This window comes from Gorilla gorilla, chromosome 11 (assembly GCF_029281585.2).
Source record: "Gorilla gorilla gorilla isolate KB3781 chromosome 11, NHGRI_mGorGor1-v2.1_pri, whole genome shotgun sequence".
NCBI lineage: Eukaryota > Metazoa > Chordata > Mammalia > Primates > Hominidae > Gorilla > Gorilla gorilla.
Genome location: NC_073235.2, coordinates 89038980 through 89057705, shown reverse-complemented (window position 1 = coordinate 89057705; position 18726 = coordinate 89038980). Strand labels below are relative to the sequence as shown.

Here is an 18726-nt window from a genome sequence, read left to right as displayed (position 1 = left end):
TTTAATTCTTTTAAGAAACTATGAATAATTCATAAAATTACTTTATTTGTTCATGTTATAAAAGCTACTGAAAAAAAACAGAACAAACATATGAGGTTTTCTAGAATTCATGATTAAGGTTGCTTCAAATTGTTTCCTTAAACAGAAAGATTAGCAGAAAAGGAATACAAAAACAGAAGAAAAAAATGTTTAGTTTGAGTAAAGTATTCGTAAACATGAGAAGATAACTTTCCGGAAACATTTTTTTTTAAACTTACTCATCTCCATTAATGTCAGTGGCAGCTACAGAAAATCCGAAATAGGCAGCCATCTGGATAAAAAGATGAAAATCAAATGTTTATATTTCATCCAATTAGTTTAGATAATCAACATTTGTAATATATGTACCAAATAGAAAGGGTTATTTTTTTTCTCTGCATATAGTGCTTCAATCTAAATGTCTTGTCTTTTGTTTATTCTACCAACACAATGACAATCAGGTAATGAGGCTTGTTGTTTTCCTAGATCATGGACACAATATATTACATGTATATACACAATATATTACATGTATATCATTCCAGTGTTGTTGATATATGACATTTAAGTCTAAGGACTATCAATTCTCCTTCTCAGGCCTACCCTACTATCTCCCTTTCTCTCCACTTCCCAAAACATACCAGACACAAGCACACTAACAAAGATATATAGTCACAGACAAATGTTGTGATTGAACCCAACAAGTTTTATATGGATGCCTATGTCATGAGGATAATAGATAATAATTATTAATAACAGAAAATAATTGGCTCCCCTATGTGTAACTACTACTACTGTTTAAAAATTACTGTTTGGAAAGATATGGAAAGGAGCTCATTTTTGTGTCATATCTCTATCGACTACTTGCCACATGATTTTGCTTTTGAATCACACACAGTACAAATGTGTTTGGGTTTATTACGAGCTTATAATGCACAGGGAGCAGAAATGTCCTTTTCCCTACCACAGGAGACCACAGGCTTTCATAGGATGAGCAGCTTAGCTATAAATAAATGTGAAAAAGGAAAGCTCTAAAGAGAGCTGAAAGTGCAAAACAAAACTAAAAGAGATGACAGATTAAATATAAAGTAAGGTGAAAAATGAGTCAACAAACCAAAAAAGGAAAGTTAGCAATGCTTCTCAAATTTGATTGGCTCAGATATCAAGGGAGAATGATAAGGGAGATTCCTGCATTATCTATTTTGGGTTGATACAGTGTAACTGGGAAAATGAAAGGTGTGTTCTGTATTAAATAACAAGTTCAGAGCTTGTGAAATAAAATATACTGTGTTTGGGATACAAGGTTGATGTGCCGACTATGTAACAGAATAATATTCATGGGCCTTAGTCACCTACGGTGTTTGGCTTGGAAGTGTAAAGAAATGATGGCATTTACTGAGACACACTTTGTCCTGGGCACTATGATTCAAATGTTTTCTTTTGATTCTCACAACTGTCCCATGAGGAAGTTGTCAGCATCCCTATTTTTATAAATAAGAAACAGATTTTCAGCAGCAAATACCTTATCCAATGCAATAACAGATTGAGCATGGAAAACCCAGGTTTGTCCTCATCTAAAAGCCACATTTCCTACTCCTCTCTAGCCACCCCCACTTCCCAATGGTGAAAGGAGGAATAAAGCAAGTATCATTGAGTGCATGCAGTAGGATCCAGACTCATACATGGTCACCAGACAGGAGAAGCTGCTTGAGCTGGAGAAGTCAAAACGGAACAAAGGGACCACCCCTGCAGCAACCCTAACTGCCTGTCAACTGCAGGGCCCTCCAGGTTGTGCATCAATCTTGACTGCCATACAAATGGGAGGAGGTTTCTGGGGACCATGAGTCTAGTCAGTCAGGCTGTCAATCCTATCCCAAAGCCCAACAATCTCAACTGAACAAAAAGGCTTGAATCCCAGATCTGCAAACTTTGAGAAAGATTTTTCTCTACCTACTGTTTAAATGTTTATTCATCATTACCAACTTATGGTATAATTCTTTGAGACATACAACAGACAATATTATAAAATGCCTGTACTTGCAGAGAAATGTCTAATACTTAAAAAGTACTAGCATTTTTTTAGCTGAGAAATATCTTAGTTCATGTAGTAAAAATGAAGTTCGCTTATAATATCTATAATACACATATCTGTGCCATGCTTTCTGTTGCATCTAATAAAATTATAAGGCATTGATCATCCTTAAAAAAGAATTTAATGTTACCAGTAAAGAAAAAGGAAGTCTTTGTGGTTTTGTATGCATGTGATTTTGCATTTCCTAAAAAAAAAAAAAAGCAGACAAAAACAAGCCAAAATATCCAAATTACTTTGGTTAAAACAAAGATGAAATATTTAAAGCCCATCTTATATCTAGAATATTGAATATTATGGAAGCATTAAACCATTCTGATACTGCCAAGGAAAGTTTTAAGACATTAGAAACTCTGATGATAAAATACTGAGTGAAAAAGGCAAGACAAAATGAAAAATACTGAGTAAATCAATTTTTGTTTATATACTACACACACACACACACACACACACACACACACGCTCAAAAGAGAAATGATGATAGTTTGACCAAAATGGTAAGAGTTGGATGAATTATCTATTTGATGAGATTATAGTTCACTTTTACAGTTTTATTCTGCAAATTTTCTCCAATGAGTACATACTGCTTTTATAGTGGGAGAGGACGATCATATTTTGGAAGCATACCTGCTCGCCAGTAAAATTGTATAAGGAGGACATGTTCTTCCCATCATAAATATAAACCTGTGAAGGAAAAATAGAAGTATGTGAAATCTGGTAAAATAGAAGATAACTTAGAGATTTTTAAAAAAATACCTTTTAACTGTCCTACCATTCCCAAAGTCCTTGCTGCTCTTGGAACTCCTGAAACAAAGTCTGAAACAAACAAACAAATTATTCATTTTTTAGGACAACACTGGAAGTTGCAGACCAGAAGTGACTATGTCAGCAAGCTTTAAGTTTTACTACTTCAGTTCAAAACAAACAATCAATTTAGAAAAATTGGTACTCCGTAATAAATAGCCCAGCATTTTTAAACTATAAAATCAAAATTTACAAAATACAAATTCTGGAGGGCTCTCAAACATATGCAAATAAGCCCTCAAGTCATTTGTAATATTGTTAAACAAGAATAGACAAGATAAAGTAACCTAAGAATGAAGAAAAACTACATTTAGTTTAGTAGTGGTGTAATGAAAAATAATACAGAGCAAACTGAAGTGGGATAGAAGTGGCTGTGGCACAAAAATGTGATCAAAATCAGGTAAAGACTGTGATTCCTAAACGGAGCTCTGAAGGAAGATGGATGGACAATGAGAGGATGGGGTAATAACCGTACAGATATGACCCAGAAGGTAACAAAAGGATGCCTAAAGAAAGAAGACACTAATTCTTCCTCCCAGAGGAATGAATTTGCTGAAGACAAGGAGGAAAATGCTAAAGAAATCACTAACAGTGTTGGGGGCTAAAAAGAAGCAGAAAGGAAAGGCACTGAAGCCAAGTGTAGCTGTCTCAATTTCAGCAGCCACTAGAGGAAGTTCAGCACAGACCTAGCCTGGACTCTCACCAGTGTGCTATCTTCCTCATTTCTTCTGTTATATTCCATAACAATGGTTTAAAATTGCTTAAAATTTTCTTTTCTTTTCTTTTCTTTTTTTTGAGACAGGGTCTCGGCTCTGTCGCCCGGGCGGGAGTGCAGTGGCGCAATCACAACTCATGGCAGCCTCAACCTCCCTGGACTCTGGAGATCTTCCCACCTCAGCCTCCTGAGAAGCTGGACACTGGTGTGCATCACCGCGCCCGGCTAATTTTTGTGTTTTTTCTAGAGGCAGGGTTTTGCCATGTTGTCCAGACTGTTCTTGAACTCCAGGGCTCAAGGGATCCACCCGCCTCGGCCTCCCAAAGTGCTGAGATTACAGGCTTCAGCCACAGCACCCAGCCACTCAAACTGCTTAAAATTTTCAATGCCACATGTTTCAAATACTTAATCTAACTTTTTTAAAGATTAGATATAGTTCAAGTACTTCATACCATCTATGCCATCACCATTGAAATCTCCGACAGCCACAGAATAACCTAAACAGGAAACCAAAGGGGAGAACCATCAGGACAAGGACGTTATCTTCAGCAGGCTTGCTGAGTAAGCATTCCTTGAAAATATTTTCAAGAAACTCCTTTAATTATGTAATATTTTGTCCCCTAGTCATAACAGATTCATATATATATGACACATGAATTTTAAATGAAACAACTGAGTTAAATACTCAAACAGGCTATTTTTATTACAAAACTACAATTGTCTTACTAACTTTACAAAGGAGTCTGTTAAAAACAGCAAATTTACAACTCATCATAAAGAACAAATAAATTCTCTCAATCAGCAAGTACTATTTCTGTCATATATGGCTTGTTTTAATATATCAGAAAGAAATTTAAAGAGAGAACACATGTTAATAAGTCCTAAAGACCAAAACTTTTATTTAACATCATGAAGAAAACTTCAGGAGTTAGACTGCCTCCATTTGAATCTCTGAACAGCAAGTTAAAAGCGAGTGACTTTGGGCAAGTTATTTTGCGTCTCAGTGCCTCAGTGTTTTCACCTACAAAATGAGAATAATACAGTATGCTTGACTTGTGAGGATTAAATGAGCAAATACAAACCAAGTCACCTTGAACAATGCCCAGAACACAGTAAGCATATCTTAAAGGCTAGCTATTATTATTATCACTGCACAAATAATCACTGTCTTCAATTTCAATTACTGAAACGTAACATAACCAAAGTACTCATTAACAATTTAAAATTGTATATTCTGTATGTTTCAAAAAATCCTATTTTTTAATAGGATTTTTAATCTATTTCATATAAAATATTTTTCTACTTAAAAGACCATACGCAGATATAAGATATATGTACCACAGTTCCAAAAATGAGTGAATTTTGGTTTTACCTACCCAAATAGCTGTCATCAAAAATAGCTTGTGCAGTCCGAGTTGCTAATTGGTTATTATACTTGATGCTGTAAACATTGGGGTCGTATTTAGATACGATTTCTGCCACTTGATCCGAAATAAGCTGACCTAAAAAAAGGTGTATATATAAAATAAATAACCTTCAAATGGAAACTTTATGATACGGATAATGTATGGTACCTGCATGAAAGAAAACAATATTAGATATTAGTACTTCTAATTATTAGCCGTACATAACTCTCCTTGATCATACTCAATTTGAAAATGGATATTCTTAACTTAAAATTATTTCTGTTTAAGCCAGTACTTAAAAGTAGTCTCTGCTAATAAAAATTTAAGAAAACAGGATTTGTCTTAAATCACTAGAAAGCAATGTTAAATACATGGAATAATAAAATCAAAGGCTATCACCCAACTAATCCATTAAAACATGAAAAATTTACTGAAACAATACTGTTACTTTTATAATCAGAATAATTGGTTCAATTGATATTTTTTAACTAGTAATTTAAACATCTTTAGGAAACAACCTGAATGGATGAGTTCACCTTCGTTCACAACCTTCTTATTAAGCAGACAAGAAATCTAGATGACTACACAAAAATCAGCCTGCCCTCCATGCCAAGAAAGGATAGCTGGTTTATCAAATGTTGTCTCCACAATATGGACACAGTAATCTCTTATCATTTCTGCTGTTTTAGAAAGAAATGTGTAACAGCTAACATTTTCAGTCCTGTTCCCATCTGTTCAGTCACAGAGACTGTATCTACAGCACAGAAGCACTTTCTCTGTCCGGGTCACTACTTTATCATCTGGGCTTCAGAGGTACCAAGAACATATGAAATTCAATAAACATTTCCTGAATTGAAGAACAGAGGAAAATTCATTATTTCTTCTGAATAAAACATTATTCTTTTCTCCATTCTAACAACGACAATTCTGAGATCTGTGAAAAAATTCACTCTAACGTACTTATCCAGGGTGACATCTGCTGATTTTAATCTTATTAAAACAAAATACTATTTGCCAATTCACTGAGTCTGCTAGCTACATATTACAGACAACTTGTAATAAAATTCTAATAAATATAATATTAATAGTACCTCTTTGTCCTAATTTATTACTGTGTCCTAATTATTACACATTCCTATTTATTATTATTCCTATTTATGCAATACCCATGGCATTAAAAAAAAAAGTCATACATTTTCACAGCTGTATCTCTTAAAAAGACAGAGTTAACAAGTAGTCCTAACTGAAAATCACAAAATTTAGCTTCCTTGACAGTTTTGGTTCCCAGGCATGCTCATCAGATACTTCCTTCCCCTCCACTGAATGACATAATCAGCAATAAAGAAGAAAAATAAATCCATATTTCTATATCTAACTATAAAGTGTTAATATCCCCTATTTTATCATATGTACTTTAGAACTGCTATTTTTAAAACAGTAAAACTCAATTATAATTTTTCTAAATCATTTTATTTCCCAATAGATGTATAATGCATAGAAATTCCAATTTTTCAGCTTTGCTATGTCTCACATTCTGATCCCTGTCTGTGATGCCTGAATTTTCTATTTTTTTATTCCCTCCTTTGCCTTCCCTTTCAATATTTCACTTATTCCTAGTTTTCTTTTCTTCTTATTCTCCTTCCATCCTGTCATCCTCCAGCAAATCTCTTTCTTTAGCTTCCGTCTCCACGAGGCAAAAGCAAGCATGAGTTTTTCTACAAAGAAGCAAGTCAGGAAAGCATAGTGTAGAAAATAGAGTAAAATTTGAAACTTTCAAATCAATCCAGTCAAAGGTTTTCTAATTCTTCCAAACACTGACAATGCTTGAATATCAGAATGCTAATACAAAATAGTTCACCTCATAAATGGCATTTTTTTAGCAGAAACTAAGCATATCAATATATAGATGAGATAAATAATTGTGTATCTCTAATGATACATAAAGAAACATAAAGCAAATAAAGTTTTAGTTATCTATTTTCACACTGTCAACAATAATCTATTGTACATATGTTCAAATGGTAATTTAATTAGGCCTCCCAGAATGACTGAATAATATAATAATGCATCTTTATATCAATGCCAGTTTAACATTTTTTAAAAACCTGTTAAGATCCTCTAATTTTATTTTATTTTATATATATTTTTTGAGAGACAGTGTCACTCTGCTACCCAGACTGGAGTACAGTCGTATGATCTTGGCTCACTACAACTTCCTCCTCCTGGGTTCAAGTGATTCTCCTGCCTCAACCTCCCGAGTAGCTGGGATTACAGGCCCACGCCACCATGCCCAGCTTCAATTTTTAAGAAGTCCCCAAACACTTAGAGATCATTCTCAATATCAGTAATAATAAAATAATGACTTAAATATCCTAATGAGCAACTTCAAAATACTTTCAAAACCTTCAACTTTTAGAATGCCACAGTTGGCCTATACAGATTGGTTTCGCACACTGCCTAATGACTATGTCATGGCCCCTAGAGTACAGACATGGAGAAGTATATATCACACACAATAAAAATAAATTACTTTACATAATTACTTTTAAAATATATTTAACATAAAATATGTATTTAAATTTTAAATATTCAGTTCATTTTCTTCTAGGAATATACACATATTTAATATATATTATATACATTCTTTTACAAAACACTGTGTAAAATGGAGTGTTTATATACTTTAATTGTATTTCCATTTCTTTCTTTAAAATAATTTGTAAAATGTCATACGCATACAATTAGCCAGGTGAATCAGCGACACATAGTCACCAATTGTAATTTAAAAAATATTAACCTACCTTGCCAATAAAAGCTACCAGGACCACCAAGAAGTACTCTGTCAGCCTAGATGAAATCACACAACAAAAATATATATATTTAAAGAACAAATATCTCTCAAAATAGGAATCAATGAAAAACATAAGATATATATGTATATGTATATATGACTGAACAATACAGTATTGTATCTTTATATCATTACCAGGTTAATTATATTTTTTAAAATTTAATAAGATACCCTTTTTTTTTTTTTTTGTAGAGACAAAGTCTTCCCTTACCCAGGCTGGTAAGCTGGTCAAACTCCTGGCTTTAAGCTATCTTCCCAGCTCAGCCTCTTAAAGTGCTGAGATTTATATCTATCTGTCTGTCTGTCTATGTATCTATTTATCTATCTATCTAGTATATATTAAAGCAAACAAAGTCATAAATCTCAAATCCATCTAACTCAGTTTCAGTGGTTTTCACTGTATCTTTTCTAAAATAAAATTTAAAAGAAACATTTTAATATATTCATTCAATATATGAAGATACACACTTTTGTGGATCTTGGCTGCTTCACATATTTGAAATGAGGCACTAATGCAAAGTATTATCAGGTTACAATTTTTTTAAGTCACTTCTTAATTTTGTATATTAAATTTGTGACTATACAGCAAATTTTCTTTCTATAATCACTGAAGAATTTTCTGCTAAAGGAAATATTTTTAGTGTCTCAGATCTAAACAGAAGTGAAGTTGAGAATAAAATTTTCAGGGTGTATTATACATATACAAATTATGCTTGCCTAGCATTTCTTATTTTTAACTATCTAAAAGTGTCTAATTCTAGGTATATTGTGTTTGAGCACAATATTTTAGAAATCTCTTCTTGCTGGAGGTAAGATAAATTATTTTTTCCCCTCCAAATGTACATATAGCCCTTCCAAGCTTTCAATAGACAATCTTTTGCCTTGGCTACGTAAAAGACACTTCTAAGTCATCTGCCCTAAAAAGACACCCTTTTCTCAGAAATGTGTTTAAGAAAGTGAATACCTAATTTAGCAATGACTTTCACAGTATGAGAGTACTTCTGGGGTTATGGTTGTATAGGCATAAATACAGAAAAGATGGACATTATATATTTTAAAAATATATAATACCTGTTTGGAAATGTATCATACAAGTTTAAACCTAACATTTATTAATATACTTTATCTCTCTTTGGCTTACTTACATTCTGAATTTTGAGTAATATAGTATGAAATTTAGAGTATTAAAAACAAGTTACCTAGTAAGAAGAGTTAACTATAATTATCAGTACCTAGTCTAGAAAAAAAGTTAATAAAATACAAATACAGATAAAATAAAATTTTTAAAAAAGCATTGAGACTGGGTCTTGCTCTGTTGCCCAGGCTGGAATGCAGTGGCATGAACATGGCTCAATGCAGCCTCACTCACTGCAGTTCAAGCAATCCTCATGCCTTAGCCTCCTGAATAGCTGGGACCACAAGCACATGTCACCCATGCCTGGCTAATTTTTAATTCTTTGTAGAGATGGTGTCCCACTATGTTGCTCAGGCTGGTCTCCTGGGCTCAAGTGATCCTCCTACCTCAGCCTCCCAAAGTGCTGGGACTACAGGCATGAGCCACTGCACCCAGCCTACAAATTTTTAAAAAATAAGAAAATGCTTTATTAGTTCTTATGCATCATATTATTTCAATTTCAGTTGTTTTCATACATTTAAGGCACTCCTCTTTGCTCACATTTCTAAGAAAGCCTACATATAAGCTCTCTAAGGAAGGTCTACATATAATCAATCAACATAGTTTTTAGACTTCTCTAGAAAGAATATTCTCAATTTGATATTCAAAATGTGCATACTCCCCCACCACCAAAATAAATAAACACACAAAAGAAAAGTAAATAAAGAAAAGTACTTCAGAAAATTTACCTTTGAACATTTAAATGGAAGTCTTATTTTCAAAAAATAGATTAAAAATATCAATTCTGAAGAGAATATTAATTTAGTTAAAAATACATAGAGCCCTGCCTATGAGATTTCTTACAATTATTACACATTACATAAGTGAAGTCAGCTTCACTTAGTGCCTATAGGCACATAATAGATGGCAAACATACATGTTTCCCAGCTTTTATGTAACTCTAATTTTGTAATAAAGCTCTCATTGATAGCTTTTGTAAGAAAAACAACTTTAATTAAAAATAGAAAACTTTAATATGCTATAAATTCATATAACTGGAAATTTTAATATTAAGTCATAATAGTTACCTATCATTTACTGAGGAGATTGTCTACTTTCCTCCATTCCCAGAGTGATGGGGGATGTCTCCCTATTTCAAATAAGCAATGTTTACTAGGGAGGGAATAATATAAGACAAAGAATGTCAAAATGAATGGATCGTTTTATTAACTGTTTTCATTAAAGAGCTAACAGCTGTAAAGGAGTTGAGGTATTGACCAGTTTATTTTTAACCACAGTTTAGTCAATAAGGTAGATGTGAATCTCATTCAGTCTTAAATGAGAACTTACTTTAGTAAAATCAATGCTGAATCCTCCTTGACAAAATCCCTGTCCATCAGCATCAATATCTTCTAAAATAAAAAGATTGGAAATATACACAAACCCAAAAACAAACAACACAAAACAAAACATGAGAAAACCTGATATCACTAGAATCATAAGATAATGTACCAATTTTTGAGAGTGGTCATTCACTCGGGCACTTAGTTATTACCACATTCCAAGAGAGTATGCATGTTTATCAGCACCATTTACTCAGATACGGAAACAAAGATTAAATACCTGAACCAGTCACCAGAGAACAAAGAAACCAACTAAAATGATAAATTTTAAACCCTTTAGTTAACCACAATCCACAAAAAGATTATAATTTATATCACAACCCAACACACATTGTGTGTATAAAATATAGATACAACTTAAAATCTTACCAAACAATATTTGTATTATTATATAGAATACACTCTGACATTTTCTATTTTATTTCATTCTTTTTTTTTTTTTAGAAAAACTATAGTGGTTGTGACCCACTACACTGATTTCGTAAAACACTAACAAGTTGTGATCTGCAAGTTAAAAATTCCAATATGAAATTACTCTGTCTTCCTATTACCCTAAGATTGCTAGGTCTTCGCTAAGACCTTTGTTATTATGAATAGCAGCAAACAGATACATACATTATAGAGCCAACAACAGAGATGAATAACATAGCTCAGAATTTCAGGAAGTGGACAGACCAGAACTTAATGCTCTTCAAAAAGTAAAATATAAAGCTATCCTCCCACGTTTAGTACGGAGATCTAATTAAAGTAACCATCTTTAAATGATACTTTCAAGTATTTTCCAACCATAGTAGGCTCAATAGTTGTACTCTTTTGTAGTTGTTCCCTTTTTAGTTGTTCTCATAGAAAGAGATTAATTCTGAACAATTAGCCAATTAATTTAAATTAATTTTAATCATGAGCAATACAGTACCTAGAACACATGTAAGGATGAATCTGAACACTTTCCCCTTATTTTACTTTGAGGATAACAGAGAACAATGGAAAACACTATCCTTCAGTTATCAAAGACTCACTGTGGCCAATGTTACAAATACATTAAAGCTGTACTGTTACTTTGTTTGCCACCCAAATACAGGAACCAAAAATATCTGTTTTCAGTCATAAGGACAAACTTCTAAGAACTTCTGCTAAATAATCCCATCAGAAATTTTGAACCCATTTTTAAAGCCTGGAAACTGCCCAAAGATTACACACTTAATATCTACATTTTTTTAAAGTTTTTTTTTTTTGAAAGAAAATAGCCTCAAGAGTATAATGCTAAACCAACGTAAATTTTTCTAACCAAGAGGGAGTGGGAAAATGTGGGGCAGGGGTTTCCAGCATCCAGTGAATCAGACTAAGGAATTCTGCTCTAACCTCAAGTTAGAGCAAGTCGGCTATTTATTTCCTTTATTCAAGTTGCATCTGGGGAACTATTTCAAGCTATTTATAAAGACATCCTTTTTTTGGTTATCATACTGTACAATTATCTGCTTTATTTGGTTTCCCAGAGTATCCAGCTAAAAACCATGACTGTCTCTTAAAATTTTCTTAACAGGTATATATTAAACTGAGTGCTTTTGCCAATTTAAAGACTTCATGTTGAATATAAACTATTTTGATGCAGGCTCTGGTACTTACTCCTGCAGATGGTTAATACTTCTCCCATTTGTTAGGTCTGGTAATTATATTACAAATAGTAATATTATTGATTCTGACAGTAAGATCAGCTAGAGTTTATTAAGCCTTTACTCTTAGTCAGGTATTATGCTAAAGCATTTTACATGACATTAACATTTTAAGTCTTTATACCAATCCTATAAGAGATACTATTATTACTCAATAATTTGTACAGATAGGGAAACTGATGCTTAGGGAAATTAGGTAACTTGACCATGGCCAACCAGCTAGTAAATAAGAGAGTAGGACCTGAACCCAGGTGTGTCTATACCACTACACTGTACTGTTTCAAATCAATAATATCTTTATCATTCCCTGAGTAATGACAAAAGGAAAGGAAAAGCCAACTAGAAATCATTACTGAGAAAAATCTATGTTCAAATAATATTAGCATCAGAAAGCAGACAGAAGGAACAAAAGTGGCTAGGCAATTTAGAACAGAAGAACATCTGGTCTACTGCATAATGTCCTTTGTCATTACTCAGGAAATGATAAGTATATTGTTGATTTGACATAGTGCAGTGTAGTGGTGTAGACACACGTGGTGTCAGGTCTATACTCTCTTATTTACTAGCTGGTTAGCCACGGTCAAGTTACTTAATTTCCCTAAGTAATTTTGCTTTTTTGTTGTTTGAGGTTGTTTTTTATGCTTTTCTCCTAAGATCTGAGGTTTTATCATGCAGTTATGAAAAGCTAAAAGCAAATGTAATCAGTAATAAGGTAAGTTAGTGACAGACAGTGAAGTTCCTTGTCCAGGGTGTCCATATAAGTCAGGTTAAAAACAGAACAAACCAACTAACCAAACTAACTAACCAACAACAAAAAAAACCTCAAAAGCAAACAATCAAATAAATAAAACAACCCACAAGACAAGCAAAGTTATTAAAAAGTTAGCAGTGTAGTCCTACAAAACAGACATCATCTCATAAAACCAATTATTCGTTTACATAATTTATTGAAGTATGAAACAGATAAAAAACACTGAATTTATACCTCAGAAGTTTTTTGTGTGAATTGGTGTTTTACCAATGATGAAACAAAGGCCCAGAGTGGTTAGGTGAATTACCCACAGCTATAGGTGGATTGTCAGCAGAAAGTCAGAATATAACCCAGGTTCTCAGACTTCCACTCCTGAGTCTTCTTCTCTGAACAAGATGCCCCTCACAATTTAGGCCTATTATAGGTGGCTTAACATTTCAAAGGTTGAATCAAAAAGCATGTACAATAATCAAGGGTTACTGAAAGTGCCAGGCCTATTAGAAACAAAGGCATGCACTTTGCTTTTCTGTTTTTTGAGACTGTTCTTTAAGCTTTTCCTAAGATTAGAGGTTTTATTATTTAGATTAGGGTTCAGCAAACTTTTTCTGTAAAAAGCCGAACAGTAAATATTTTAGGCTCAGGAGCCACATAGTGTGGTAACTCAACTCTCACAACTGTACTAGATCATTATAGATAACACATCAACAAATGGGTGTGTGGCTGTATTCCAGTAAAACTTTGTTCACAAAAAGAGGCCCACAAGCCACAGTTCATTGACCTGATTTGGATGTTAAATACCTTAGAAAATATGGTTTTAAATGACTTTATAATTTCTGTGCCTAAACCAAATAAAAGCATTCTGTGAACAAGGGAATCATTGTTAGAATGCATGTTTTCAGGAGAGTTCCATGTATTCTTACATATCAGGAATTATCCAAACCTAGGTCATGAAAGCAGGAGGTATTCTTTGTAGAAAAGCTGTGCTTAATACAGAAGCAACTGAAATGGAAAACATTTTCTATTGTGAATAATGTAGAGGAAAGGTTCTTTTGGAATAGAAGAACTTGGGTTTAAATCCTCATTTGACCATTCAGAACATCAACACTGACTTATTCTATATGTACCCTGAAAACAGTGAAAGTAGGTCATAGCAGCTACTTCTCTACACGTACTTGATGCTCCAGAGTGGGTGGCTTGCTCCTTTTGCTTACTCCTGCTTCTTTGCACCTCTTTCTGCCTAGAATATCCCCACTCTCAACCCCATGAGATGTGGAAATAAGATTGCTTCAACTATGTGAATCTCAGTTCCCACATGCATCAAATGAAAATAAGAGTGTATTGCGTGTGTGTGTACATCATATAATTAATAAGTAACAAACTTGGCATACAAGGGTTAACTCATTCTTCATAGCTATAAAATTATCTTTTCAAATAGGAACATTTTTGCAATATAGAAATTAAAAATACAAATATAATCTTCAGATTCTCTACATACCACCGAAGATGACAGTACCATAACCAAAATACCAACATAAAGATGGCAGTACAGATGGCATCCAAGCACTGAGGATAAAGCCTCAATTTCCCTCATCCTGTGCAGTGTATGCTTTCTAACCTGATTTTTTCTCTTTCCTAACACACAATACAGATCTGAGTAGGTATCACTCTTTTAATGTTCACTTCCCACTTATAACAGGTAGGATCAAAGTGTTGGGCTAAGAAAATAAGTGTTTATTGAAATAATCTGCAGTTTCCCGTAGGTTCAACTACTTAGAATCTGGAGGACAGAATAGTTCCTTTGACCTGGTGTCACAGGTCACCTAACATGGACAAAACAAATGTAGGAGTAAGAGTCTTACATGTTGTGCTTTTGTTACTAATTTTCTCTCATAAACTATGTGGTGACAAGTGGAACACAAAAAATAATGGCCTAAGGGCTCTAGGCATAAACACTATACTGCATTTCAGTAATCTATTTTTATGCTTCTGGTACAAGGAAGATCTAAAGCAGTAGCCAATTCAACAAAGGGTAGCGGGGCACAAAAGGAATGGAATCTCCAAAGAGAAGAGGATGTTGAGATTTTGGAAAAGCATAATCAAAATTATAATTGCTTGAAGTCATCTTTAGCCATGATATTAATTCCTTTTCAAATTTCAAGTAATATTAGCAAAGAGCATGAAATCCTCTGGATCATCAAAAAGGGGTGGGCTTGGTAGCAGGTTAACAAAGAAATTCTGATTAAGAGCAGGAAAATTCAGAGTCAAGACTCCTGAGTTCAATGTTCATCTTCCTATATAAACTTTGGCTCTTTAAGACATAATATTCTTTATTTTCAACATCATTATTAATATAAAGCAGGAGTTCTCAAACTTTGGTATCTATCAGAATTGCCTTGTAGAGTCTGTTAAAAGTGCAGGTACCCAGGCCTGACCTAGACCTACTGAATCAGAATCTTTAGTTGTGGGGTCTACATCTTCTCTGTTAAAAGAAGTTCAACTAAGCATCTTTTGACTGTTAGTCATCAAAAATACAGGTTCTTAAAATCAGGTAGTAACTATTATTATACTAACGAAGGAAGATGAAAATGAGTTCTTAGAAAAAGTAAACCTGTTTACTTCACATTTGTAATATCTTTACATTAGTAGGATTGTTTTCATTTTGTTATCATCATCATATGTCTGTATCTTTTAATCTCTCTCTCTCTCTCTCTCTCTCTCTCACACACACACACACACACACACACACACACACACATATATTTTTAACAAACTAGGCTTCCCACCCCTCTTCTTAAAAGCTGGTACAATATCCTATACATACGTGATCTACATGGAGCATACTCAACAGTCTTTGTTCCATCTTGAAGAAAGCATGTTCCAACAGGCTCTCGCTCCTGTTTCATCTCAGTCCTCCAATGGTACAATGGGGCACAGGCCTAAAATCAAAGGTTTAGTCCATGACACGAAGATTTTCTAAAAATTTAGTGTTTCAGATGCTCTATACTACTTCAGAATATAATACCACTTTCTCTTTTTTGAGATGGGGTCTCAGTCTGTTGCCCAGGCTGGAGTGCAGTGACGTGATCATGGCTCACTGCAGCCTTGAACTCCTGAGCTCAAATAATTGGCCTTACCCTCTTGAGTAGCTGGCACCACATGCGCATGTCACCATGCCTGGCTAATTTTTAAAAATTTTTTTGTAGAAACGGGGTCTCACTATGTTTCCCAGGCTGGTCTCTAACTGAACTCAAGCAATCCTCCTGCCTCAGCCTCCCAAAGTGCTAATTGTGAGCCACCATACCTACCACACCTGGCCAACTTTCAAAGCATTCATAGAAATTAATCAAACCTATCCTATACCTTAAATTTCTTATCATAGTGGTAAATAAAGATATTAAATGAAGTCTTTTTCTCACATTATTCTGAAGGCCATATTTGTAGTCCAATTTTTTTTTTCAAAATAGTTAGCAAAATTGTTATTTCAGGTAGTATATTTCTTGATGTAATATGCTATGCTAAAGGTAGAGACCAAATTAGCTTTTGAACTAAGTAACACTCATGCATATGGAATATACCCCCTAAATTATACAGCAAATAGTTTATTAAGAGTAAAATAATGCACAGTACTTATTTTATTTACTTTCCAAATAAACCATGACCTTTTTGTTTTCAGCATTCTAGACTGTAATACCACATAGAGCAGTAGAGTAATGAATGCTTTAACAACATAGTAATCTACCAAATGTGTAACAATTCATTTAGTGAAAAAGGTTTAACTGATTTTCTATAATACTTTTTGAAGCAAAGTGCTAACATAAGCACTGCAGAACATCAATACTGACTTATTGTGTATATACCCTGAAAATAGTGAAAGTAGGTCATAGCAGCTACTTCTCTACACGTACTTGACTCTCCAGAGTGGGTGGCTTGCTCCTTTTCCTTACTCCTGCTTCTTCACACCTCTTTCTGCCTAGAACATCCCCACTCTTAACCCCATCCTTCACCTCCAATTGCTGAAATGTGGCACATCCTTTAAAGTCTGCTGAAACTTCACCTCCTAAGCAAATCCTTCCCTATGCAGCATAATTAGATGAAAAAATAAAGGCAACAATAAATACTACGTAAATAATTAAAATGGGGGGGGCAGTCTCTGAAATCTGAGTGACAGCTGAAATCTGAATGACAAAGGGCTAGCCAAGTAGAAATCATAAAGACAACTAATACAAGCAGAGGAAACACAAACACTAAGGTACTAACTGAAATAATTTGGAATGTATAAGAAATAAAGACAAGCCTGGCTTTAGTATGTGAGATGGAGTGAGAGGAGGCCAAAGACATAGCCAGTGACTTGTTTTTGGAGATGTTTTTAAGGCAGTATGAGCTTGTCATACTTATGCAGAGAGTTACAGACAGCCGCTTGACTGTTTTAATCAAGAAGGTAAAATGCTCTGGTTCACTCTGGTCCTTCTTGCAGTTAGGGTAAGAGAAGCAGCAGCAGGATGAGAAGAGCCGTTGCAGTGGTCCAAGGGGGTAATGATGGTGGCTTGTTGCAGGGTAGAAATAGTGGACATGTAGATCTACTGATAAATGTGAGATATATTTTTGAGGCAGATTGTGAGTGCTCACTAGTGAATAGGGTGGAAACCCAGGCCTCCTAAAAAATTGGGAAATATATATAATAATAGTTTTTTATTTGTTTTTCTTCTTTGATGGAAGGAAACAAGAGTCCTATTTTGGCCATGTTCATTTGGAAGCCAGATAGGTAGCCTGGAAATACGCCTTTAAGGATCCAGGGAGAATTAAAAGCTAGAGGTATAGATTTGGGGATTATACTTACAGCCATGGGATAGGCTAGGAACCTCTAGGTAAAAGTTGTAGTTAGAGGAAGCAAAGGAAGCTAAATAGAGACCAAGGACACCCCAATATTTGGAAACTGAACGTTAAGAGCAGCCATTAAAGGAGACTACAAAAGAGCAGACAGTAAGATAGGAGAAAAACCAGGAAAATACAGTTCACAGAAACCAAGAGAAGAAAAATTTAGTTCTAAAAAAAAAAAAGGGATGTTGACTATTCTGAATAATGCTGACAGTGCAAGAAAGATAAAAATAAATACCAGCAGAGAAAACAAAACATAATGGTGTGTATGTATGCATATATGTATAAATGCTAGTGGATTTCAGTGACCTGAAAGTCAATGATGACATAGGAAAGGGAATGTGAAGTAAAGAACTACGATGGTTACCATAGAAAACATTTCAGAAACTGTTTGAGAAGAGGAGCAGAGGAATGGACAGTGGCATAGCGGGAGATGAGGTGAAGGAAGGTTGTTATTTTTTTTTCTTTGTTCTGTATTCCACTTCAACATCGTGTCGTATTTTCAAAGAGAGGAATTGGCCAGGCTCGGTGGGTCACCTGAGGTCAGGAGTTAGAGACCAGCCTGGCCAACATGGCGAAACCCTGTCTCTACTAAAAACTACAAAAATTAGCCAGGCCTGGTGGCAGGTGCCTGTAATTCCAGCTACTCGGGAGGCTGCAGCAGGAGAATTGCTTGACCCTGGGAGGCGGAGGTTGCAGTCAGCCGAGATTGCACCACTGCACTCCAGCCTGGGTGACAGAGCAAGACTCCATCTCGGGGAAAGAAAAAAAAAAGAGAGAGAGAGAGAGGAAGTATTAAAGCACTTGTTAGCCAAAGCCACACTATTCCTATACTTGGCTAGGTGGAAATAAACTGATAGGAACTGTCAGGTGGGGCAGGTAAAACAAAGTAGGAATGAGGGTGAAAAAATGTGAAAGCCTGTTCAAGAAGGGCAAGAGAGATGGCCTCCTTGGACAAAGTGGCCTTTGATCAGAGTTATCTTATGTTGTTATACCCTGTGCCCTTGAGCATACTGAATTTTACTATCAG

General features: G+C 34.6%; 1 protein-coding gene across 2 annotated transcripts in view; it reads right to left on the bottom strand.

Annotated features, from left to right (window-relative positions):
* ITGAV (integrin subunit alpha V) overlaps window positions 1–18726 on the bottom strand; it is a 91830-nt gene that overhangs the window by 39280 nt on the left and 33824 nt on the right. The window contains exons 4-11 of one of the 2 annotated variants that reach the window (XM_031008551.3): window positions 15643–15757; window positions 10348–10409; window positions 7834–7879; window positions 5003–5128; window positions 4079–4123; window positions 2880–2923; window positions 2735–2791; window positions 258–310 (exon numbers count right to left, since the gene is read on the bottom strand). In XM_031008551.3, the coding sequence (XP_030864411.1) occupies window positions 258–310; window positions 2735–2791; window positions 2880–2923; window positions 4079–4123; window positions 5003–5128; window positions 7834–7879; window positions 10348–10409; window positions 15643–15757 (548 nt within the window). The remainder of the gene's footprint in view (window positions 1–257; window positions 311–2734; window positions 2792–2879; window positions 2924–4078; window positions 4124–5002; window positions 5129–7833; window positions 7880–10347; window positions 10410–15642; window positions 15758–18726) is intronic. The other variant, XM_055380357.2, reaches the window with a different exon arrangement.